This window comes from Scheffersomyces stipitis, chromosome 3 (assembly GCF_000209165.1).
Source record: "Scheffersomyces stipitis CBS 6054 chromosome 3, complete sequence".
Lineage (NCBI taxonomy): Eukaryota > Fungi > Ascomycota > Pichiomycetes > Serinales > Debaryomycetaceae > Scheffersomyces > Scheffersomyces stipitis.
The window spans coordinates 1,384,969-1,410,462 of record NC_009043.1 but is presented as its reverse complement, the minus strand read 5'-3'; the positions used below and the strand labels follow the sequence as shown (position 1 = coordinate 1,410,462).

The window sequence follows — 25,494 nt, the reverse complement described above, 5'->3', positions numbered from 1 at the left end:
ACGACATTGTCGTATAAAAACAAGATAAGACCCTACAATTCGGAAACAATTACAAAGGGATCTTACTTCAAAATAGCAACAAAGCACCACCAATGCTGTTTAATAGTCCTCCATCTGAATTAGTTTCTGGAATTCTCGATAAGTTGTCATTTTCTGGTCAAAATGGTTTGACTTTGATAGAATTATGGGACTATATGACTTCCAAGCTTCAATTTAATGTTCTTGATGATTTTCAAAAACAAATTATTTGGCAATGGCTATTCTTCAGCAACGATGACAATACCCCCCTTCTACTATATGTTACTCGTGGTGATGAACCATTGACAATTTTACCTGACTATAAGGCTTTTGTTGAGTATGAAGGTGGAGAAAATAAAATTCGAATATTGGTTACATCAGATACACAATGGAGGTATTTGACTGGTTTGGAACCATCTAAGAAGGCAAGAGTTCTGCTTGGAGAAAAACCCTTTGAGTTACTATGTGAAATCGCGAAGTATGGAATATCTGGAATACTTTCCCCTGATTTGTGTAAGGCTACTGGCCAAGACCCTAGATCGCTACCATTGCGATTCAAAAAGCTAGAAGAATGTGGCTTCATTGTCAGAAAGAATGTATACGATGAAAAGTCACGGCAGCATACAAGCTTGTGCGTTCATTCTAAGTTTTCTGGACAGTGGCATCATACTGAAACTTCCGAGGAGCAGACCCATAAGAATGCGTTCAAACTTCGACAATTGATTGTAAGTTCAGTTAAACTGGCCCCAAATAATTTGAGAAGCTTCAAGGACTTAAAGAAAGAATTGAAAATGGACAAAACAAAATCGTCTGGAAAGTTTTTTGGCGCGATCGTAGAATATCTTCATAAGAATGGATATGTAGAGAAGTTAATGGTCAAGATTCCAGAAGATGATCAATTAGTATATTCTATTAGATACGTCAAAGATTTGCCTAAGGATATCTGTGACTTAACTGATTATGTCGAAGTTTTTAATTCTATTGACTCGAATGTTGACGAGGAGTCCAATTTCATTGAAGATAAACCAGTAGCTGATAATCATGAAGCTCAAGAAGTCCCGCATTTGAATAACTTTTTTCCTTTGTCAAATCAGGTATTGCAGAATATTGTTTCATCTCAGGACTCAGGACAAACATCCAAGGAGATTGTAAGGAACCTTGCAGGTATTTCTGGATACCGGCCCTTTACGAGAGTACTAGATTCTCTAGCAAGTTATGTGGTTGACGATCATATGCTACTACCATTAAAGAGCTACAAGGATCTTTACGACGATCTTTCCTTAGTTCGCTCATATGATTATGAAGGCAAATTCAAGCTATACAGGTACTTCACAAGAGGAGAATTCAAGTCATCAGACGTGAAAGAACATAAATCTCAAAAGAATAACGGTATTATTTCCAAATTGTCCTTATTAAAATTGAATGATAAGAATTACGATAAACTAGGAAAAATTCCAAAAGGTGATTTAATGGTACTACGAAAAAGAATTAATACCGCTCCAGAAGTCAGGCATTTAAAAAGAAAAAAGATAGAAGATAACACAAGAAGCAGTCGGAAAGCAAGAAAGCGTGAAAGAGTCAATTACGAAGAACAAGAAAATGTTGTCGATGAAGCAGCCATAGAGGTTGAAGATGATATTCAACAAACTGGAGGTGTCACAATAGACAGTCTTAAACCAATTGCACCAATTTTTGAAGCTGTTTTTCCAAAACTCAGAAATACTAATAATAAGAGGTCGGTTACTTCATCATTGAAAGGGGGAAAAAGGAGAACTGAATTGCTAGAGATAATAAAGGAGTTGGGAGGAGTTACTTATACCACAGCAAAATTGCGTCGTTTATTGGACAAGCGTCTTGGAAATTCAACTGCAACTGATATCAAGACCTTAGCTAGGGACATTTCGAGTCTTATAGCTTCAAAGGACTTGGATGTGGAAACAATCGCATTTTGTAAGACAGGGCAACAAATCACGAGAAAGCTTTTGATTTTAACAGAGGAAGAGTATAGACCCTCTTCTGAGCAAATTCAGCTTGCCAAAGACCAATGCATATCCGATGTTGGTGAGAATAGAAATCAAAAATCTAGAAGAATTATAGAAAGTGAAGTAACATTATTTCTGTCAACAGGTTTGAGGAAAATGAGACAACGAGAAGGAAGATTGGAATCATTGGGACAGGCCGATGAATTTTCAAAGCCACCTAGAAGAAAACCTGCGAAGAAAGATCTGACTAATGCGTTCGACTCTAGTGAGGTCCCAATTCAAATTGATGTTACATTGCCCAAACTTGCATCCAAGAAGCACCGTAGAAGATCAAAGCCAAACAAAAGAATCAACGAAGGAACAATATCTAGATCTCCTAGAAGGTATAAATCAAGTTCCAAGTTTGACAAGTCAGATGCTACAACTTTATTTAGGGCTATTGTCATCTCTAAGACATTCATGAGAGGCTCGATTGATTTTGATGCAATTGCCTCGTTATTTGATGATATGGATGGGAAAAGTGTAAAGCAGAAGTGGACGGTTGTTAGAAAGCTGGTCGGTGGGTTAGCCGCTGTAGCAAAGGGAATAGAGGCATTTGAGCACATCATCCAGAAGGGAATTGAAGATGATTTGGTGTCCTCTGAAGATTTGGAGAATATTAAATTCAAATTCTTTTTAGACTTATGGAAAGATTCAGATGGATCTGTATTAGACATAGAGGATAAAATGCCCTTGTTTCGAACCAAGAAAGAAAATTCTTCCGCCTATAGCAAAGTTCAGGTTTCTGAATCGCTGCTGAATTTGTATGATCAACTAGAAGACAATTCAATGCGCCAAAAGGAATCCATTTTATCTGGAGTAACTTTTTTCCGCAGGGAGTACAAGTTAGAGAGAAAGGAAAACGATGAAATTAGAACTATTCTAAAGGCAATGTTTGCAACTGCAGAAGAAAATTTCTCTCAAGCCCAAGTTAAGAAAATACTTTCTGAATTTGGTGATGACATCACATACAAAGCTTCAACTGCTTTAATAAAGGATAAAGAAGTGTACTTTTATGCAACTGATGGCTCCAGTGATAGATTCGTTCTAACTGATAGAGTCTACAATGCTCTTTCTGTCAAAATCACTCTGAAATTTCTAAATCAAGCTACCAAATTTGAAGATAATCTTTCTGAGATATTCCATGCAAGGAAAGGTATCATTCTATCACAAGGAATACTTGGTGGACAAGTATGTTCTTTGCTTCATTTAATCTCAAATGAGGTGGCTTCTTTGGTACACATCGATAAATCGTATAAATTCGATGGATATGAATCTAGATTGATAGACAAAGAGAAACTTTCTTGTGATATAGTTGTGCATCATGGCAAGAAAAATATAAGAGCTGGAAGAACCTCAAAGGTACATGTACCAACTGGGAGGGCCTGTTCACACTTCTGGATTGATCTTAATGGAAATATTAATGATAATAATTGGAAGAGAATCATTTTGGCAGTTCTTTACTATATACATTTTCGGCCAGGTATTCCTTATGCAGCTTTGCATTACAAGCTACATACCGTTTTAGGCGTCAGAGATTACGAGTCAGTTATAAAGTGGCTTGTTGAAAGTAATTGTGTAACAAGAGGTGAAGATGAAGGACTATGGGTCCTGTCTGGGTGGTATTCTATCTTGGGATTCTAGTTGAACTAGGGAACATAAAAAGAAATATCACAATATGCAGGATACTCATCTTTATGGAAAAGGATGGTATCCCATTTTTTGCGTATTAGATTTGTTGTAGAATAGAGTAGTACTTTCATTAGCAAAACAATGGGGTTAGCCGGCACAAAGGTGAAGCAAAGATTCGGGTTGGATCCTCGTAATACAAATTGGTCAAATGATACGAATCGATTTGGACATCAATACCTAGAGAAGATGGGATGGCAGCCTGGGAAGGGTTTGGGACTTGTAGACCATGCGATGACTTCACACGTGAAGGTTACTATAAAGGGCGATAATCTTGGTTTAGGAGCAAGGTTAGCTAAGAAAAATGGTAAAGATGAAATAGACAATGACAGTGCAGGGCTTGACGTTTTTCAACGAATTTTGGGTCGACTCAATGGTAAAGAAGAAAAGATCAACAGTGAACTTGAAAGACAAAGAAAAGATAAGATCATAAACGGAAAATGGGGAATGCATTTTGTAAAAGGGGAAGTTCTAAGAAGTACGTGGGACACAAAGACGCAGAAAGTTATGTCTACTTCAGCTACCCTTATAGAAGTTAGTATACCCAAGAAGAGAAAATCCTTTGGCGATGATAATGTGACAATGAAAAGAAAAAAGAAGAAAGAAAAGGAAGTGAAGAAAGAAAGAAAGAACAGAAAAGAAAAGAAAGAAAAGAAAGAAAAGAATGTCACGAAAGACAACAAGGAAAGAAGAGTAAAGAAAGAGAAGAAAGAGAAGAAGGAGAAGAAAGAGAAGAAGGAGTCGATGCAAAATAAAGTAAAAAATTCTTCGGAACTTGCACCTAGCGTCTCAGAAGAACAACCTATCTCCACTAGACTTGCTGCTAGATCTAAGTGGATCAAGCAAAAGCGTGCGTCGGTCATGGATGCTAAAGCGCTTAACGAAATCTTCATGATTGCTAATTAAATTAATCATGTAGTACATATAGAGTGATATTTGAACCTATATTAGAAGTTTATTTATCTTTAGTCAAGAATTCTTCAGTATAGTCATATTGTATATCAAATGATCAAGCGGAATAGACCAAATACAACAGCACTTAAATGAATAATATTGTTGCGCCACTGAAGAGGCATCCCATAAATATAGATATTGCCAACAAATCATACTTGGAAGCAATCTGGAAACTTTGAATGGCTCCTGAACTTTTCGTAGATGTCGAAGTAGATTGGCTAGTATCCGAACTCTTGGAATTGGAACTGCCCGCAGAGTTAACAGATCCATCCTTGGCGCTACATGTCTTGCCTGTTTCAACACTCTTGGCAAGGGTAGCAGAACCATTAAAGTCACAAGCCGACAGGTGTCTGTCTGAACTGAGGTAATACTCATTTAAAACGTGAGACAACTTATCCTTGTCCGAGCAAAAAGACACGCTTCCGTACTCACCTTTACTACCATTTACAGAAATTGGAGAACAGTCAATTTGGCCGCAAATTTCGGAGTACAAATTCTTGAAATTCTTCTGCGGAACATTATCTCTAATAACACATTCATAAGTCAGAGCCATACATTCGCAGAAGTCTTCGTCGGGAGTTGGGGGCAATTTGACTGCTGCTCTCCAAGTTGAGGCAGAAGCCGGGCATGCAAATGTTTGGGTGGCTTCCACTGAGGCAGTAGATGATTTAGCATAGTTGGGGCTGATGTTGTTAATCTCACTTTTGTAGTATTTGTAGTCATCAAGGGTTTGTACCTCATCCCCTTTAATTGAAACAAGACCATATTTATTTTGCTCTTCAAAGTACATGTAGACAATTCCACCAGACCATACATCAGTCATGTCATCACTGAAGATGGCACCAACTTCTGTGAATTTTCTTGGTCTCTTTTCATTACAACCGTATTCTGAGAAAAACACAGGAATAGTCAAATTCTTATACTCGTCAGTTCTATCCAGGTAACCCGAAGTCTTAAAAGTAGACTCTCCACACCATTCGTACATGTTTATCCCAAAGAAGTCAGCCCTCTCGTCTAAATCACCACAGGCAAAGTAATCAGCAATTGCAACTCTAATATCTTCGTCATCGTTTGATGAGTATCCGACAGGTATATTTCTGTATTGTTTGTCTTTGATGTATTTCTTAGTGTCTCTAACAGCAGCTTTAACAAACGCAGATGCATCAGTATTGGATTTATCATTTGTAACTTCGTTTCCAGCAAAAAATCCCAACACATTTGGATACTTTTCAAACATGTCGACAACCTCTGTGTATCTCTTGTACAAATCAAGATTCCATTCTGGATTGTTTCTATTAATTGAAAGATCTGGTTCTGATAAATCAGCAATAATATAAATACCGGCTTCTGAGAAAATATCCATACATGCATCATGGTCTAATGACCCATTTACAGCATAAACTCTCAAAGTATTTGTGTTCAATTCTTTGAAATACTTGACGTCTCTTTCGCAAGTCTTCTCGTCAGCAAGAGGATCAATGAACAGCAAATTTTCAGTTGAATTGGCTGTGTTTTGCTGGTAGGCGATCCCTCTCATTAAGAATTGAGAACCATTGTTTGAAAAGTAAAATTTGTTACCCACAACTTCCACAGGAGGGGTAGTTTTGTCATCAGCAAAAGCCGATTGAAAGACGAAAAGTACAAAGATTGAAACAATCGCGAAGTTCATTCTCCTTTTAATATGTGAAGGGCTAGATTTCGAATGTATTCAACTATATCCATCCTGGACAAAGCTGGGTATTTATAAATTTTACAACTTCATGACACGAGTAGAAATGATGCCGCTTTCCAAGATTACATACAGAATTCCTGGTGAAAAGGAGGCTGTACACCAAAACACCGGCGAATAGAGTTGGTACACGAAAACAGACTCGATTCCGTTTTAGCTTGGTATATTCAAAGTGGAATCAACAAGAAAAGTTCTGGGCTCGAAACTTTTTTTTTTGGGAAACAATTGCAAAATAGAACATTGGTACAGGCTTGGAAGTTTTCGTCGCGTAATTTCAGGGCTTCGAACTTTTACCGGAGAATCTCACGGTTTATTCGCGCAGGTACAACATTCGGGGTAAAGCCGTTTGGCGCAAGCCCCAACCAACGATTATTTCATGCGACAAAATACCTCTGGAAAAACTTCACTCTATGGTTCAAAAGCTTTGGCATTTGGTAACTATCAGACACGAAATTGTGCACTCAACCAATTTCGATGTTTAAGCCAAGAATTTTGACCACCATTAAATTTCACAAAATCATACTTTATACAAATACAGATTGGGCCAACTGGATTTGGAAAATCAAGAGTCTTCACTGTACTACTACACATACATCAGGGCAACTATGATCATTCCAAAGAGAAATAAAGCGGAGCCTTGTGAATCTCTGCCCTGGTAAATGTCTGATTTCTTTGTCCACGTAGCTCTAAGGCAGAATAGTCCTCGCCTGATGATCTGTGGATTCCAAATTCGCGCGTGTATTCAACCTTATTTTTAGTTCAGCGCTAAGAATTTGGGGCCAATAATTGTTGCAATATTCTTAGTGTATTTCACATTATAAGAGTTCACTACAGCAACACAACTCTCTCCACCTACAAAAAAGATCCCTCAAAGATATAAGTGTGCACTATGAAGTTTCAGACAACTGTTTCTGCGATTGGCGTTGCCGCCGCATTCTCTCTGGTTGTTGCTGCAAAATATTCAATCAACAGCAACTTATACGAATCCGAATTTGGATCCTACGTCAATCCCAACCCTAGGCCATCCAAGAAGTGCCCACCGAATGATCTCATCAAGTTATCAGCTTGCTGCAACGAAGTATTGTCGAAATTAGATGATTGTAAACCGGACGATCTTGCCTGTGAGTGTTGTGCGCTTCAGAGTATAAAACAGGAATGTTATCATATCTGTCCCGACAACCCATCAGCGAATTTCTTAAGCGTCTTGTACGAAGATTGTGCTGAATTAAGTGAAATTAACGCTTGTGCCCTTCCATTTAAGAAGGACTATCGTGGAGGGGACGGTGGTGTTGAAGAGGTTAATTCCAAATATTTGGTCAAATCGAGAAATAAAGGCGACTCAGGAAGTCAAATGCCGAAAGATTCATATGCCATTATGTCCAAACTTAATTCTAATCAGGAATTGCACTCTAAAGAGATTGAACCTACTCAGCCAAAATCAAAAATTGTGGGAGAACATAAACTGGAGCATGCCATTAAACACAATTCGACCGAATTGGGAAACAACACCACAACTACTGGCAATAGTCAAAATTCTACCCTTAATGGTAATAGAGGTGTCAATTCAACTAGTATGTTCAACTTGCTTTATTTTCATCTAAAGATTTGATTACTAACTTAAATTCTAGACGTTGTATCTACATCTGGCTCAAAACGGAATATGCCGTTCCTCTCGAAATTGATAAACTTGCTCATTGATCACATAGTTACTAATTAGTGTCTGATTAATAAAATTCATATGAGTAGTATTTATATTTACATTTTAGAGCAGAATCATGAAGTTTCGTCCATCCATTCCAAGGTGTAGCGAATACCAAGTTCCAAATCCACTGCTGGCCTGTAACCAAGAACTGTTTTCGCTTTGATGATGTCGTGATAACGGTGAGCGCAGACAACCTTCACTCTAAAAGGTGTAATACCTGGCTCCTTTCCAGCCAACTTTGAGAAGAATTCTGAGAAATAACCCAAGACGATTGCAACGGGCCTATTCAATTTAATGTAATACTTATCAATGTAACCATCAGCTTTCCAAACAGTTCTGGCCAAAGTCCAGAAATAGGTTGGGGCATCATTTGTGACAAAGAAGGTTTCTCCACCAAGGCTTTCTGCATACAATGGATCCAATACTTTCTGTGCTGCCAAAACATGAGCATCGGCAACATTTCCCACATATGTCCAATCAAACAAGTTGTTGTTATCGCCTAATTGGAACTTCGATTGGCCCAACTTGGCACTTGCCCTTAGACCAGGAACTAATTGGCGGTCCCCAGGACCAAATATACCGGCTGGTCTGAGACACACGGTTAACAACCCGTTCTTATCGTTAGCTTCCATAACTGCTGCTTCGGCGATTGCCTTTGTTTCATTGTATCCATCCATGTGGACTTCTGGGTATGGCCACGATTCATTGGCATTTTTGACGTCTTGACCATTGAATATCACACCGGCAGATGATGTATAGACCAAAGCTTTGACTTTCAACTTCTTAGCAACCTCAATCACATTCTGTGTACCTTGAACATTGACTTTCGTGTAAATTTCTTGCGCTAACCCATGCATAGGTGAAGCAGAATGAACAATAACATCACATTTGGACTCGCTTATGGCCTCTGACACATCTTTTTCAGAAGTTAAGTCTCCCTTGAAAAATCCAATCTGTTCTGGCGGGAACGTAAAATAGGAAGCCAACTTGTCAGGCAATGGACGCACGTCAAACACATATAATTTTGTGTTAGGGCAATGTCTGTAAAATTGTTCGATCAAGTGTAGACCGAGGAAACCAGAGCCTCCAATCAAGAGAACAGAGTTAAGTTTCATAGTCATTGGTATCTATATAGGTATATATTGCAAAAAAACTGGTGTCAAGACTAGTTCTAATACAAAAAATACTAAGATCATTTTTTCATTCAAGCCGCAAGCTCGTTCCGCGTCTCGTTTAGAAAATTTACAGACTTAGTTAGCAAGCCTGAATCGGTTACTGAACTGAGAAACTACCCTCAAACGGTATATATATTAATTATATGTAATTCTATTAAAAATTGAATAGCATCTCATACTGAATAACTTTAGCAGCATCCAAGCCCACTTCTATTGGTGTCAATTCTGGGAATTCATATTCACTTTCAGCAGGTTCTGGCGAAAAGTTAGGAATGCTAGATTTTGTTGTTTTCAGGCTAAAATTGATATTTTCCTTTGGTATAGCATTTTTGACAGTTGGTAAAACTGATGGGATACTATTGGTACTAGTACCATTTGCCTTGAATGCTGGATAACCGTTTGTTTTATTTGGTATTTGTACATTTTCCACTCTTGCTTCAGTCCTATGGGTTAAATTAGTCTTACTCTTCGGGAAAGTATCATCAAGTTTTATTGTTGTTGGCAAAGTTTGTGATTTATCATACGATATAGTTTTGTTTATATCATTTGCAGTGATCGTGTTTTTATGTGTATTATTGACGGTTTCGATCTTATTCATCTTCTTTATCGACGGTTGCGACGAGTACGGATTTGAAAAGCGCCCTATGTTTGCCTTCGTAGGATTGACATTATCTTCACTATCTGTCTGTTTTCCATCTAGAATTGAAAGCAACGTTGTTGCAGCTGCACTGCGCGGCTTGTGGATGGCTGAAGTATTAATCGACTTGTTGGTAATGCTCTTCTCTTTCCTTAGATTCATTTGGACATCATTTGATGAAGTTTTGGATTTAGACGATCTCAAAGATGATGACTTGGGGGCTCTTATTCTTGTTCTATATGGCGATGGCAATCCTGAGAATTGATAGACACGTTTGACAGATGAAATACTTCTGTTACCAAAACTTTCGTTAATGGTGTGGTATACGGGGCTATAATCTGTAATAAGGGAAGACTGGTCGTGGATCATTGTAGCGTTAACATTTCTTAAAGTCTTCTGAGCAGAAGGGGTAGCAAATACTTTCAGAATATCGACTGCAGCAGAACGTGGTGGCAAACTTTTTTCATTCAAAATTGAATTTTCTGTGTCATTTCCGAAATCTTGGTTTAGCCTCTGTCTCTTTACGGGAGTATTGGCTCTTGACTTGGACAAAAGAGCCATAACGCCTTCATATTCTACTTCTGTCAAGTTTCGGTCTCCCTTCTCTTTGAAGAATGACGATAAAATTTCATTCGCAGTTGTTGATTCTACAGCAAGACTTTCGCTTTTCCTCTTCAAAGGAGTATCAATCTTTGATGTTTGGGCTTCTGAAGATAATGATGAGTCTTCACTTGGTTTTCCTTCATTGATACTGCTGTTGAAAAGGCTCTTAACTTTTGAAAGAAATCCATTTTGATTTCGGTAAGGTACAGAAATACTTCTTATTCTGTCCCTGTAGGAGCTGTACACCTTTCTATTGTCCATTTTGGATAAGTCGAAAATGCTTCAAGTCAAGTTAAGGGTGTGTATTGAGATGGATTTTTTCAAATTTTACTAGTATGTTCCAAAGAACGTCGTACTGCATTTAAACCCTCACTCACATAAGACTAAGGTATCCTTGTCTATGATTAATAACATTTCAACTGCTATCACAGCAATAGTGGGGGAAGACTGTAAGGTAAAGTTTAGTGCAGTAGGTGAACATATAGTTTATCATTGACAATCCTGTTTTTAGATAATAAAGTCAAAAGTGAATGGTACAAAAAGACAAATTATAGACGATTCGTATAGTGAATTACAATTTCGGCTACTGCAAAAACGGAAAGTTAGGTAGTGGTGCAACCTTTGCAAGAAAGTAGGACAATTCAGTATGTTTTTCTAATATTTGATCAAGAAGTTTGCAAAACTTGCAACGTATCTACGATTTCGTTGGTATATACAGTATTGAACTACGTAATCGAACTGGACGAAATCCGATGGTATGAACAATTCAAAGGGTTAGAGCTGCCTAATATGAAGAGAGTTTGTGGGGCGCGTGTCGAGTTGCCGCCCTTGCACAAATTGGCATCAATTAGGAATCATGGACTTTGGTCTTGCCAGGAGCCCGAGAATTGTTCTGATTCGCTTGATAAAGAATGTGTCGCGGAGAATCGAAATGCCTAGCAGTTTAGTTCGTCTATAGAAAAAAACCCGACTTTCGGCAATATTCGGTGGGCCGAAGTAATACGCCAGAGCGAACTACTTAGTTGCATACAGTAAATTTTGTAATGTAACGTGTCACTGACATTAGGCACGTAGGGTATAGTTAGATCTCGCAATTATGAATGCGATAATCCGTCGAAAAACCACGTTTGGGATCCATACGACTTTTCTCCCTTCTATTAAGAACCACATTTTACAACCAAATTGGACCCCATACTGCAGAGACTTGAAAGATCTCATACGGATTCAGACCAATTGCTGCTACCAACTACCAACTAGTTGGTAGGATGCGAAGTGAAAAATTGGAAGCGAAAATTTTGCAAGCGACGGTAAAAATCACGAGTATACGGAACCACCTTGCAACCCTCTGCCTTGTAGCGGTCCCGGTAACTGCCAGATCCCCCCACTGTTGAAATCGACAGTTTGCATACTACCGTAAAGGTCCGTCTCATATGCTTCTCCATTTGTGTTCCCTCCGTTAAAGGACTACAAACTTGAGCAATGGAGCTATTAGACTCCTGCACAGGAAGATTGATTAATTTTCACATCGTCGATTGATTGGCCAGAGATTGAGATAAGGTACGGGCTTGGTACAGGTGCAGTGCTCGTAATCTTCAAGTGACTCTTTTGCTGAAAAAGAAAATTGCCCTAAAAGAAATTAGATTGAATCATCGGGACACATTTCTGGAGTTAACTATGTGAAACAATGAAAAAATAACTGCTTGTAGAGAATAATGTTGATGTCCGATTTTTCTCCGGAACAGAAATTTTCTTAATTCATCAATTTTGTTTCCATAAATTGTGCTGTGTAATAAACTGCCATAGAAATTGAATCGAAAAATTTTCTATATATATTGGGAATCAATTCCCCTGTTACGATTTTTAAATTCACTCTTCTCTTTTTCTTCAATCATACTTATCGATACTTAAACTCAGTCAAAAATGGTCTTGCCACACGAACCTGAATTCCAACAAGCTTACAACGAATTAGTCCACGCTCTTGAAGACTCTACCTTGTTCACCGAACAACCAAAGTACAAGAAGGTTATCCCTGTTGTCTCTGTCCCAGAAAGACTCATCCAATTCAGAGTCTCTTGGGAAAACGACAAGGGTGAGATCGAAGTCAACAATGGTTTTAGAGTTCAATTCAACTCCGCCTTGGGTCCATACAAAGGTGGATTGAGATTCCATCCATCCGTCAATTTGTCGATCTTGAAGTTCTTGGGTTTCGAACAAATTTTCAAAAATGCTTTGACCGGCTTGTCCATGGGTGGTGGTAAAGGTGGTTGTGACTTCAACCCTAAGGGTAGGTCCGATGCTGAAATCAGAAGATTCTGTGTAGCCTTCATGAGACAATTGGCCAGATACATCGGTTCTGATACTGATGTTCCAGCTGGTGACATTGGTGTTGGTGGCCGTGAAATTGGTTTCCTCTTTGGTGCCTACAAACAAATGCAAAACAACTGGACTGGTATCTTGACCGGTAAGGGTTTGACCTGGGGTGGTTCCTTGATTCGTCCAGAAGCCACGGGTTATGGTGTTGTCTACTACGTCGAAAAGATGATCGAAAAGGCCACTCAAGGTAAAGAATCCTTCAAGGGTAAGAGAGTTGCTATTTCTGGTTCTGGTAATGTCGCACAATACGCTGCTCTCAAGGTCATTGAATTGGGTGGTACAGTTGTTTCCTTATCTGATTCTAAGGGCTCCATCATTTCCCAAACCGGTATCACGCAAGAACAAATCGCTGCCATTGGTGCCGCCAAGTTGAAGTTCAAGTCTTTAGAAGAAATCATCGTGGACTCTGCTTCTGCTTTCTCCGGCTCCAACTCCGTTGAGTACTTGGCTGGTGTGAGACCATGGGCCAAGGTTGGCCAGGTCGACATTGCTTTGCCCTCTGCCACTCAGAATGAAGTCTCTGGTGAAGAAGCTCAAGCTTTGATCGAGGCTGGTGTCAAATATGTCGCTGAAGGTTCAAACATGGGTTCCACCAAGGAAGCCATTGACATCTTCGAAGCCAACAGAAACAACAACGTCTGGTACGCTCCAGGTAAGGCTGCTAACTGTGGTGGTGTTGCCGTCTCTGGTTTGGAAATGGCCCAAAACTCACAAAGAGTCCAATGGACTGCTGAAGAAGTTGACGCAAAGTTGAAGAACATCATGTACACTTGTTTCGAAAACTGTTATGAAACTGCTGTTAAGTACTCTGCTGAAAAGAACGCTGCTGGCTTGCCATCCTTATTGAAGGGTGCCAACATTGCTGGTTTCATCAAGGTTGCCGACGCCATGTTCGACCAAGGTGACGTTTTCTAAATGTCCCCTAGTGACAATAGAGATAAGTATAGTTCCAAAAGACTCGCATTATTGTTTTCAATTCTCTAGATTATGTTAAAGTATTAAGTTTAAAGGTTAGGTATATACAAGTTGATATACAGTTGTAATAAGTTCAGGTTTTGGCGTAACTCATATCTTTCGGTATTTCCGAATCGGGTTATCTCCGCTTTTCACTTTTTGCTCAACGTGCAGTCTTTTTCCTTTTCCTATATTACTGTAAGGGTTACACTGCTAGGTATGTACATTCTTCGTATTTCTTTACTCTTCCTACTCAAACCGCAAAAACCAACAACTACTTGTAGAATTTAATAGAAACATCAGAAAATGTCCGTCAACTATTCGTCGCACCCCCAGCCTTTTGCTGTGGATGTTCCCGTGACCGATATTGATGATCCCGATGACGATGTTCTATTTCAGGAACAAACGAATCAAACGAAGGTAGTTAGAACGGACGATAACCACGACTTTTTAGATAACTTAGACTACGAATTCGAAGACAGTTCGTCCAAAAATTTCATCCTGAAAATAGCGGGATTTTTCAAGTCTAGATCGAAAATAGGAGGAAATTCATATGAGATGTTGAATCGAGAAAACACTGAGAGTGAAGATTTCGAAATTGACTCTCAAGACAACGACGACGATCAACAATATCGCACATTTGATATCAGAGATTACCAGATCAAACTATTGAGTAATAAACTCAAAGTGACAACGGTATTAGGGTCTGTATTGTTGGCAAGCTTGATAGCTGTCATTTTTCATCTCATTGGTCGTAATCACAAAAATGTTTATGTTAACTCATACAATAAAAGAATTATCAGTAATTCAACACATGACTTTCATCCAACAACTCTCGTCATATCATTAGACGGATTTCACCCTCACTATATAAATCCAAAAATTACCCCTACAATGCATACTCTACTCATGGATGGACACGGTGCGCCTTTCATGATCCCATCTTTTCCATCATCTACATTCCCAAACCATTGGACTTTGGTTACGGGACTTGATCCAGCTGACCATGGAATTGTTGGAAACACATTCTACGATCCAATATTGAAGAAGCAGTTTGTAAATACAGATCCTAAGCGTGGAGGTCTTGATCCCGACTTTTGGAAGGGAGGTGAACCAATCTGGACTACAGCCGAAAATCAAGGTGTGAATGCTGCTGTACATATGTGGCCAGGAAGTGAGGTACCCACAGTTGGTCCCTCGAAAGATTTCGATAGATATAATGGTTCTGAATTGTTGTCTTCCAAAGTTAACAGAGTTATGAAGTGGATTGACAGAGAAAACATCGATGACAGACCAGAATTGATCTTAACTTATGTGCCTACTGTAGATCTGTTCGGTCATAAATTTGGAATAAGCGGCCAGAACTTAACGGATGCATTAACGTATGTGGATGATTTTATCGATCTTATGCAAAAGGAAATCGGAAAGAGAAACTTACAGAACATCGTGAACACGATAATCGTCAGTGACCACGGAATGGCCCCAACCTCAAACGACAGGCTCATTTATTTGGATGATTTGATCGATTTGGAAAAATTAGAACATATTGATGGTTGGCCATTGTTTGGTTTAAGACCAATTAAGAAGTACTCAGTTGAAGAAATCTATAATGAGATAAAACTCAATATCGAAAAATTAGGAGAATCAGAAACCAAGAAGTTCGATCTATATAAAGTCGAGGAATTACCAAAGGAATGGTGTTTTGGTGGTGAAGAAAAGGAGCACAAATTTAACTATCGTCTCGCTCCCATTTGGCTCATTCCAAAGATTGGATATTCTATTACAACACACAAACAAATGAAGGAGAAAGGTTTCGACTATACACCGAAAGGAGTTCATGGCTATAATAATACAGAATTGTTGATGAGAGCCATCTTTTTAGGGAATGGACCATATTTTGATCTGAGATTGGGAGCTTCTAAGAAGGTACATCCGTTCAAGAATACCGAAGTTTACAACATCATCTGTGACACATTGAATATCATTCCTTCGCCAAATAGTGGCAGTGACGTTAACGTCTTTTCCAAAATTTCAGGTGCAAATGAATTGCCAAACGATTGGGTTGATGAGTTAGAGTTCCCAGATCTTCCATTTGCTGTTGAACATGTGGTCTACAATGCTACCTACGATCTATTGTGGAAGAAAAGACCATCTGACTCAAAGCAAGTCACAATTTCTATCAGCACGAATAATTATCCATTGCAGTCGATGATTTCGGAAGAGTCTACACTTTCAAGCTTAGAAACTCAGCCAATTCCTAAGCCTACTGATTTTGAAGAACATCCGGATAGCAAGGGCAACCTAGTTGACGAAGTTATTGATGATATCGGAGAGATACTTGACAAGGTTGGAAACGAGATGAACAAGATCTTCGGTGACTTATTTGGTTCAGGTGATGACAAAAAAGGGAACAAAGATGACAGCGAAAGTAACTGACTTGGTATGTATTCTAGTGCCTATAATTAGACTATTTACTTCTGCTATAAATGATCATTGAAAACACTTGTCAATTGTTGTAAGCTAGTGAAACTACTTTGGTTGTGAGGCGAATCTATAACAAACGGAGAATGGGTATTTCTAATTGGAGTTTGTGGATCGCTGAGGTTTTCAATTGATTCGAACGAGGCTCTGTTGGAACGAGGAGTTGCCATCATATTCACTCCTTTGACCTTGGGAACAGGTTCATCACTTGAATCTTGGCAAAGTTTTACTATTTCATCCTTGGACAACGAGAAGAATGGCTTTGACCGAGTAATAGTAGCCCAGTATCTTCTTATCATATCCATAACTTTCACACGAAGGACGATTTCGTTTGCAAAGGATAATTCCCGCCAGAGCTTAAGCAATATTGAAATCATCTCATCGTTCTGCGCGTCAAATGATAGTTGAAGTTGGTCGAATAGTTTGAACAATTTGTGCATCGCCAAAGTCCTCAAATCTGGAAGCTCGTACATATTTGCAAGCATTGACAAACCTAGGTAATCCAATATTGTATATGGCCCATGAACATAAGAATCAACATTTATTGTTCCAACGTACAAGTAATAAAGCAATCCTTTGACCCAACGATGTGGTTCAGGAATAAACATCTTATTCAGAACTGTTTCTGCCATCCCAATTGCAATTAATCTTTGAAAATGGGGCCACCTGGATAATAGAATTGCCTTATGAACCTTTACAATTTTGATACTTGAAGGGTCCAGTTCCGTTATAGAGAAAGATTCTTGATATTTATCTCTATCTTCTTCATCGGCCAAAGTTACAATCTCGAAATCAGTGAATTGCTCGCTCAAAAGAAACCTCTCGTAATCCATTGATAATGGAATACTACTCTGGATTTGACTTTTCTCGAGGCTAATATTTTTGCGGAATGGTATTCCGAGATCACTCAATTTCATCTCAAAAAGAGCACCTAACTTAGCTATGCCCGATGCTTCTTCGTTTTCCATTTCGTCCATGCCATCAGTGGTGCCATCTTCGCCAGGTATTGAATCTGCTGTTGCATTCGCTGTATCAGGAACCACATTTGTACTGTTGAAGTTTGTCCCCAACAAGTACAAGGTTCCATTTTCTTTGACAAATGTTTCTTTCCATGAATAGTTCATGACGTCGATCTTGTTAGCTCTATTGTAGATCATGGCAATATTACGAATATTAAATGTTTCTTGAGTTTCGAAGTCATCAAGATCGAAATTAGATATGATCAACCCACCAGATGTAGCACTCCAGGAAGGTAGAGAAATATCCAATATGATAGACAGATTAATGACTGAGTCGACGTATAGACGTTCGCAATCATTTGGATTGTATGTGCTATGAGAATCAAACTCCAGGTTGAGCTCGTCCTCCTTCCCTAGTATAGTGGATGACTCTGGTTTTTGTATTATGGAGATTTGGCCAATAGTATGATTCTTAAATGAATAGAAAGTAATTGTGTCTTTGACATGGTTCATGTCCTTATCCAAACCTCCAAATGAATATAGCTTATCGCCATATACTGTTATGAAATGATCAAAACGAGATACGAATCTTATTGGACCCAGCCACGAACCAGAAGTCAAGTCATAGCAATATAAATCATCCAATGGAGCAGACTTAACAAGTCCTCCGCTTACGTATAGCTTTGAATGGTCCGGAGAAAGACAGCACGCATGTCTTGATCTCGAAGATGGCGCATTATCAAGCGCAAAAGGTGGAGGTCCGATCCATTTCCTGTCGTATATGTTGTAGATCATCATCAAACTATCTTTTCGAAACGTTGCAGGAGCAGTTCTTTGACGAGTAACTGAAGGTACTGGAAACTCATCGTATGGTACACCTCCGAACACTAAAATATTGCCATTGCTTATATAGACAGCCAGATGACCCTCTCTATATAAACCATCATGCTTATCGTCCACCTCCCAGGTCTTGGTCTTCAAGTTCAATAAGTACACATTGCTATCCAAAATATCCATATCATCGAAACCACCATATAGAAACACATAGTCAGTGCCAACACATTGTACAATTGTGGATTTCACGTTGTAGGAAGGGAGACATCCCTCAAGGTCATAGAGACGCAAATTCTGGGGTTCAGTCTTCACCATACTTCAACGTATACAAAGCTAAGTTGCAAATCGAACTACACCCAAATATTGCGTACTTATTATTGGACTGTAAATCACTTTCTACTTGTTTGCATATGCTGATGTTGTCTTTATATTTGAAAATAATTATGTCCCTCTTTACCTCTTCCTTCTATCTAGTTACAAATTAGGCTCAAGAATAAATCAATCACGTGATATTGTTATAACATCATGCAAAGCTTCCCCATAATATGGTGGTAGACTCTCTATTTATGCCAATTCATATGGGTCCCTGTCGGTTTCACTTACAAACACATTGGCGTCTTGCAAGGTCTCTGACAATTGCTTCTTAATGACTTTTAGGAATGCTCGTTCGGTGTTGGAGTGGTTAGTTGTGATAATTGATGATCCTGACTCCGTGAAATACAAGGCTTCGTGATGTGACAATTCTCCTGTAAAGTATAAGTCTGCCTTGATTCCTTTGAATACAGAGCCTCCCGCGCCAGCACAGATAGCAATGGTGGAGACTTCATGGTCTTTAGATGTGCCACTACCCCGAGCAATTTGAACATATTTCAAACCCAAACTGCATTTAACGTTTCCAATTAGCTTAGAAAGGGGAGCTGGTTTCTTCAAAGTAACTATACGGCCCATCCCGCAATCTTGAGCATTTTCATCCTTTTCAATTGCTTCTCTAGATTGAATATCGAATCCGTAAGTTATTCCATCTACCAAGTAGTCATTGACCCCGCCATAGGCACTATCTACTGCTGTATGTGGGGAGTATACACTAATGTTATTCTGGATTAGTTTAATAAGCGATCTTTGTTGAGGATCTTTCGTTGTAATGCTCTTCAATCCTCTGAAGATGAATGGGTGGTAAGCCACGATAAAATTGGCACTTTTCTTGACGGCCTCTTCGGCAACAGATTGAGTCAAGTCAATTGTGAGGAGTATATTGAGTTGATCCGATTTAATATTATCAGAACTTGAATCGAGTAACAACCCAGTATTATCCCAGGTTTTATCGGCCAATGCGATTGGATAGAACTTCTGAACTATTAAATAGACTAGTTAGTATTGTGATCTCGATGATAAATGAAAATGCTATTACTTACCAGCCTTCACAGCTCTTGATACTGCTACCTTAGACATTGCTTTGTTAAACCTACAAACGAGACGAGCACGAGAGCAAAAGAGATTGCCTTTCGGATTTCTAAAATCCATGAATAGCAAAAAATTTAGTTTTTCTGATATTCGTTAAAAAAATCACAAAAAAATGCGCAAACCCGGAATCGAACCGGGGGCCCAACGATGGCAACGTTGGATTTTACCACTAAACCATTTGCGCCTTGAATTTGGCTCTATGCCTCCTGCCAGAATTGAACTAGCGACCTTTGCATTACAAGTGCAACGCTCTACCACTAAGCTAAGGAGGCGCTTCCGCATTAGAACGAGTCAATATTTAGACCTAATTAGTTAACAATGAAATTTGATCACGTGACCGTGAAATACCGCAATAGAAAAATAGTGCCGTAAATGTCAGAACTACGACCAATCAATCAGCCAGAGGGACCTCTAGGGGTTTTCTCTGGTGAAAGCTCTTCAAATCAAGCCTTAAACGAGCCAAAACCACCGGATATTGACCGAAATCCACACGACCATGTCGCACCCCCTGATCTGATGGACCTCGATGGCGAGTCCACAGATGCCGATGAAAACGGCAATTTAGAGCCATCCTTCGTGACTGCAGTGTCATCTACCTCTGAGGAACCGGCCCAACTACGGGATAATCCCATGGAAGGGCTGGTTATTCAGAACCAGACCCCATTAAGTCCTACTATGGAAAGTTTTGAAACCTCAGTTTCGGAAATTTTTCAAAGTCACGTGCCTAACGAGGTACACGACCAGGAAATGGCTGCAAACGATGATAATGAAATGGATCACATTTCTTTAGATTCTACAACCAGCCTCTCGAACTTGCCCGAACAAGAAGATTCTCTCCTTGTACACCAACTTAAAGAAAATACAAAAACCCAAAAAAATTCTGAATCTTTACAATACTTAAATAAAAACCAAAAAAACTCAGAAAATACAAAAATCCCAGAAAAAAATACACAAGACCTTGAAGCAGAGGAATACCCACTCTTAGGAACCACAAAGAGTTCTTCTAAGAAAAGGGTTCATCCCTCAAACCCCAAGGCAATTAGATCTACTCCTCTTCCAAACCCTAATAAGGCGAAATGGGCAGATATTCTTCAAGATGTTCCCGATAAAGAATCCGACAAAATACTTCAAACATACAGACTGAAAATGGAGGCCCTCCAAGAACAGATGAAGATGGACGTTCCTACCACCAATGAAGTCTTTGACCAGTTTGACACATACTCGACACTTATCAGTCACTTAGAAGGGTTATCGGAAGCAAACTATAAGGGCCAACAGAAAAGGTTCGACGACTGGGATACGCCTGAGGAGGTAAGAGTGTCAACCCTCAGCACAATCGGCAGAAACGTTGCTGAAAAGTTAGATGTAAGAGTCCACATTGACTCATTTGAATACAGACTGAACCTGTTAAAACCCCAAATGAGCATCGAGGACAAAGCTAGGATAATTCTTACCCACTTTAAGGAGACTATACCTGATAGGTTAGATGAGTTAGAAGAACACACCGAGCAGAGTATTGCCAGTCTCAAAAAATCACTTCAATTTTACCAAAACCAGATATCCCCAGGGGACCCTCTGGAGCAGGAGTTGAAGCGGGGCATCAACAATACCCAACTTGAAATTGAAGAGTTGGAGAAAACACTTCAAATCACTCAAAGGATTTATGACATAAAGGAGTATTTCCACATACATATCCGGGACAATCTGCACTTAAACTTTAACTTCTCCATTACTGAAAGTAATACTGTAGTTCCACGCTTCAAATCTCAAGGTCCAAAGAAATGGCTGAAGACTAAATTTGAAGAAATATTCGACCCTTACTACACAGGGGAAGAAGGCAACTACAGATTTACACTTAAACTTATTCCTCTTTCTAGTTATCCCAACGTCTTTCTTGTGGGTATAAAAGCCCCAATTGGAAACAAAAACTTAGACAATCTATTAGAAGCAATGTTCAACCCAAATACGCTTGACACGTATCAAGTACCTCAATACAGGTCTTTACGCAGGGAAGAACGAGAGCCTATCGTATACGATATTCTAGCTAAACACCGAAGGGAAGTACCACTCCACAAAGGCAGATCGACTCTGTCAAGATTCCAGTCTGCTTTCTATTTGATTGCGACGGAATCGGATAGGATTCCAAACAGAAAGAACGCCTTCATGCAGGGTGTACAACTAGACATTATCTCATCATACCAATTCTGTTTCAAATGTCACACCAATCAGCACTCAACCAAACGATGCCCAACATTCAAGGCCCCGGTTGCAAAGGTACCCTATTTTTATCAGAACGAATCCCCTAACAACGCACGTCCATACAAACAACATCAAAAGGACGACGATGGGTTTAACCCGGTGACCAAAGGCGCTCCACGCCGAAAGGAACCACAACCCTTAATCTCCCAACATAGACAAGGAGGTAATCGATTCGCGCCACTCGCCGACCTCCCAGAATCGGGAGTAACAGAACACGTGAGCCATAACCAGTCAGCACAACCTGACTCCCACCAAACCATGAGAGCTATCATGCACCCTAAATCTACAGGGGTACCTCGCAATACCTCAAACAACGAGAGACCACAAGATCAAATCCAAAGGGAATACATCCAAGATGATGATGACGAAACAGTAAGATACACCGATTCAGACGAAGATGAAGATATCCGTGACGATGAAGCATCCGTCATCCTTAGCCACCAGGTTCAGGACCAAGAAATGGAGCTCCTCCCAGAACCTACAATCAATGCCGCTGGCAACAAACCGACCAGAACACAACCGCTCCTTCAACCAATCACGCCTCGCCCAAGAAAGCAAGGTAAATCCCTTGTCACATCAAAAACCAAACCCCTAGCAACCCCAATCTCTTCACCATCCTACTCGGGTCGCCTAGCCCCTCTCACAAGGAAGCAACCGACCCCTTACTCTCCTATTATAGGACTCTCCCACTCCAACAAAAGTCAGACTCTAAGACAGTCCCAAAGGGTGCATGAAGCACTTAATAAGACTCTTAGTTTAAGCCGCGACGAACTGCAGGCACAAAACACCTCAGCCAGCCGCATCCCAACACTACGAGATCCTCCGCCAATAACAGATCCTCCTGCCAGAGTCATGGATATCACGGATTCCCCACTAGGATCCACTCTAGGGGAACCGGAATCCACAATTTTGGACAACATGGAAAGATCTGACCCTTCACTAAGATTTCAAAGTCAAAGCGTCGACCCAACACAAGTCGACTCTCCAAGTATACACCAGGACATTGTTGACCATACTAATTTGGCTCATCAACCGGTAACTGTCACGATTGGCTCACACGAAGCCAACCCCTCCAACACAATAGATTATTAATATGAGTAATCTACTAGATACGGCGATAACCAATCCGACCTTAAAGGCATCGGAAGTGAATCATCGCAACAACTTAATAACGATTAGATCCAAGAACATTCAACGAAACCAGGATCCTGCGAAAATTCGAGAACTAGCACATAAATGCGACATTCTCCTCATCCAGGAAACTGTTTTCCACTCTCAAAACCTAAACTACAACAACCTGTTCCAGGAAACCTCTTCTACTTCGCTGCCAAATTTGACACCGGAATGGATTCTTGGGCTCCTGAATACATTGAAAGACTCCCAAAAGGAGTTAATCTACACCAACACTTCATCACGCACTGGGATAATCTTAAATCTCCAGTACTCCCACTTCCAGCAAATATCAAGTAACAACCTTGATCTAGACGCCGACCTTGCTCCCTATGCAACTGACGCCATCATCAAACTAACGGAGAAAGAGGAATACATCCTCATAATATCCGTGTACGGCCCAAGCGGGAACTATCCGGCTCAGGCCAAGTTGTTTACCTCATTACACTCCCAAATTGACATCATCACCCAAAGCTTCAAACTAAACAACGCAGGAGCTACATTCCACGTCTGCCTAGGGGGCGATTTCAACATGGTCCTTGACCCTGAAATTGACTCCTTTCACGTCGGACAAAACACGGAAGTCGCATCACGCGATGCATTCAATGCTATCTTCCATGGCTTACAACTCCACGACACTCTCAGAGGGCTCGATCCTCAAATCAAATTATTCACGAATGACAATTTCCGAAATTGTCGCCGCCTCGATCGTATCTATCTCCCCACGTCTCTTAAAGACAGGGTTTGGCGATACCATCAACACAAAGAAGGCATAATCTCATCAACTCATATAACAGTTGAAATAGACCTTATTATCCTTCCAAAAGCGACCTTAAAAATCAGAAAACCCCGCTTCATCGTAAAGGACCACTGGCTAGACAACACACATCTCTTCAGTATCTTACAACAAACAAGATTTTCCGACTACACTGCATTCATAAAACGATTGCCTAGAATAATAGGCTATCTTAGAAATCAACAGTCGGTCACTTCCCAAATAGAAGAGAGGCAACCACCAAAGATCTTCAAGGATCTCAACGACCGGTTCAAAGGGGCAACCCATGCAGCAACAATTGTGAGTACACTCACAACCGCAGATCGGGCTCGCACCGCCATCACAACCAAAGATATACTAGAGATACAACGAGAACACCTTGCAGCGCTTTACCTGGATTCCCAGGCCCAAGAAGCCAAACTCTCCATTAGGAGGTATGTACAGCTGTTCCGTCGCAAAGTATCAGCCAGCGACAGTGTGGAGCTTGAAAAGCCAATCACATATGAAGAACTTACGTCCGGATTACAGCGGACTGCCAACAGCTCCACGCCAGGAGAAGATGGAGTGACCTATCTTTTCCTAAAGGCTATCTGGGACAAGGCAGGCCCACTATTAACAAAGGACGCGGAGAATATCATGCAAACGGGAATATTACCAGAGTCAATGGCTCTAGTTCTCATCCGTTTGATACCCAAGGGAAAACGTAAGGACCTCACGGTCGATGATTTCCGTCCCATCTCCCTTATTAATACTTCTTTAAGGGTGATTTCGCAGGTCCTTAATATGCGCCTTCAAAAGGTGACCAAGGACCTCATCGGCTATGACCAATGCGGCTTTATGCCCGAACGCCAGATGGACTTTCAAATCCAACGGTTCCGGGCCCTCATCGACAAAGTATCAAAAGACCCCGAGACTCTGAAAAGTGCAAATGTCATTATATTGGACTTGACTAAAGCATTTGATCGGATATCGCACGACTATTTGTCTGCAGTACTCGACCAACTTGGCTTTGGCCCCAGATTCAAGCGGATCTTGCTCCTGGTAACGACACAACAATTTGCAGCCATTTTTACCAACAACACAAAGTCAGAGACCTTTCCACTCAAACAGGGAACGAGACAAGGCAACCCAGTGCTGCCTATCCTTTTCAATCTCTGCTTGGAGCCTCTTTTACAACGATTACAGAGTCGGCTCGAGGGAATTCCGATTCAACTCGACCATCTACCACCGCTAACAGCGAAATATTCAGCCTTTGCAGATGATCTCACAGTTTTTGTGAAGGGAACCAGAGATCATGAAATTCTCAAAGAAGAACTTACTCTATTTGAACAAGCATCCAACTCGTTGGTCAGTATCGCCAAGTCCCGAACCTGCCACTGGGGCCAGTCCCCTCCCGAAGATGTTACCAAGATCCTTGGCTTTGAAGTCCTTGACATTAGCACCACTGACTACAAATACCTCGGAGTTCCGCTTAACGGCTTCAGATGGGATTCGTATATCTCCTCTCTTTCCACACAGCTACATTTCCACACCATACAAGAATTGCCAATTCATCTCAGATGCACGGGGTTCAATACTTACATCTTCTCGAAAATTTACTTCCGAGACCTACATGATCCCATGGCAAATGACAATATCAAGCACATCAAAAAGATGGTAAAGGGACATCTCCCTCGCATTAGCGACAGAAACCTTAGTAG

At 40.2% G+C, this 25,494-nt stretch overlaps 9 protein-coding genes across 9 annotated transcripts; 4 read left to right on the top strand and 5 right to left on the bottom strand. All coding sequences in view use genetic code 12, as the record gives it.

Moving 5' to 3' along the window:
- Positions 1 to 92: 92 nt before the first annotated feature.
- Positions 93 to 3,683, top strand: TFC3 (RNA polymerase III transcription factor; the record flags this gene model as incomplete). Its single annotated transcript, XM_001383857.1, has 1 exon — positions 93 to 3,683. The coding sequence occupies one exon, from the start codon at positions 93 to 95 to the stop codon at positions 3,681 to 3,683; it is 3,591 nt and encodes a 1,196-aa protein (XP_001383894.2).
- A 178-nt stretch (positions 3,684 to 3,861) lies between these two features.
- PICST_88548 (pH responsive protein 1 precursor) lies at positions 3,862 to 6,537 on the bottom strand. Its single transcript, XM_001383523.1, has one exon. The coding sequence runs from the start codon at positions 6,349 to 6,351 to the stop codon at positions 4,768 to 4,770; it is 1,584 nt and encodes a 527-aa protein (XP_001383560.2). The 5' UTR covers positions 6,352 to 6,537; the 3' UTR covers positions 3,862 to 4,767.
- Positions 6,538 to 7,300: 763 nt separating this feature from the next.
- On the top strand, positions 7,301 to 8,020 carry PICST_30971 (predicted protein; the record flags this gene model as incomplete). Its single annotated transcript, XM_001383856.1, has 1 exon — positions 7,301 to 8,020. One exon carries the CDS (start codon positions 7,301 to 7,303, stop codon positions 8,018 to 8,020), a length of 720 nt encoding a protein of 239 aa, XP_001383893.2.
- A 102-nt stretch (positions 8,021 to 8,122) lies between these two features.
- ERG26 (Sterol-4-alpha-carboxylate 3-dehydrogenase, decarboxylating) lies at positions 8,123 to 9,234 on the bottom strand (the record flags this gene model as incomplete). The annotated part of the gene is made up of 1 exon (XM_001383522.1): positions 8,123 to 9,234. The coding sequence occupies one exon, from the start codon at positions 9,232 to 9,234 to the stop codon at positions 8,185 to 8,187; it is 1,050 nt and encodes a 349-aa protein (XP_001383559.1). The 3' UTR covers positions 8,123 to 8,184.
- A 169-nt stretch (positions 9,235 to 9,403) lies between these two features.
- Positions 9,404 to 10,792, bottom strand: PICST_67388 (predicted protein). Its single transcript, XM_001383521.1, has one exon. The coding sequence runs from the start codon at positions 10,787 to 10,789 to the stop codon at positions 9,443 to 9,445; it is 1,347 nt and encodes a 448-aa protein (XP_001383558.2). The 5' UTR covers positions 10,790 to 10,792; the 3' UTR covers positions 9,404 to 9,442.
- Positions 10,793 to 12,448: 1,656 nt separating this feature from the next.
- On the top strand, positions 12,449 to 13,948 carry GDH3 (NADP-glutamate dehydrogenase; the record flags this gene model as incomplete). The annotated part of the gene is made up of 1 exon (XM_001383855.1): positions 12,449 to 13,948. One exon carries the CDS (start codon positions 12,449 to 12,451, stop codon positions 13,814 to 13,816), a length of 1,368 nt encoding a protein of 455 aa, XP_001383892.1.
- Positions 13,949 to 14,129: 181 nt separating this feature from the next.
- ENP3 (phosphodiesterase; putative nucleotide pyrophosphatase precursor) lies at positions 14,130 to 16,349 on the top strand. The gene has a single exon (XM_001383854.1). The coding sequence runs from the start codon at positions 14,162 to 14,164 to the stop codon at positions 16,289 to 16,291; it is 2,130 nt and encodes a 709-aa protein (XP_001383891.2). The 5' UTR covers positions 14,130 to 14,161; the 3' UTR covers positions 16,292 to 16,349.
- Positions 16,350 to 16,539: 190 nt separating this feature from the next.
- Positions 16,540 to 18,444, bottom strand: PICST_57620 (predicted protein; the record flags this gene model as incomplete). The annotated part of the gene is made up of 1 exon (XM_001383520.1): positions 16,540 to 18,444. A coding segment is annotated over one exon (1,905 nt), but the record flags the coding sequence as incomplete, so codon positions are not given.
- A 98-nt stretch (positions 18,445 to 18,542) lies between these two features.
- Positions 18,543 to 19,587, bottom strand: PICST_71247 (Ngg1p-interaction factor). Its single transcript, XM_001383519.1, has 2 exons — positions 19,542 to 19,587; positions 18,543 to 19,481 (listed from the first exon to the last, which is right to left on the bottom strand). Exons 1-2 carry the CDS (start codon positions 19,576 to 19,578, stop codon positions 18,694 to 18,696), a joined length of 825 nt encoding a protein of 274 aa, XP_001383556.1. The 5' UTR covers positions 19,579 to 19,587; the 3' UTR covers positions 18,543 to 18,693.
- Between the last annotated feature and the right edge of the window lie 5,907 nt (positions 19,588 to 25,494).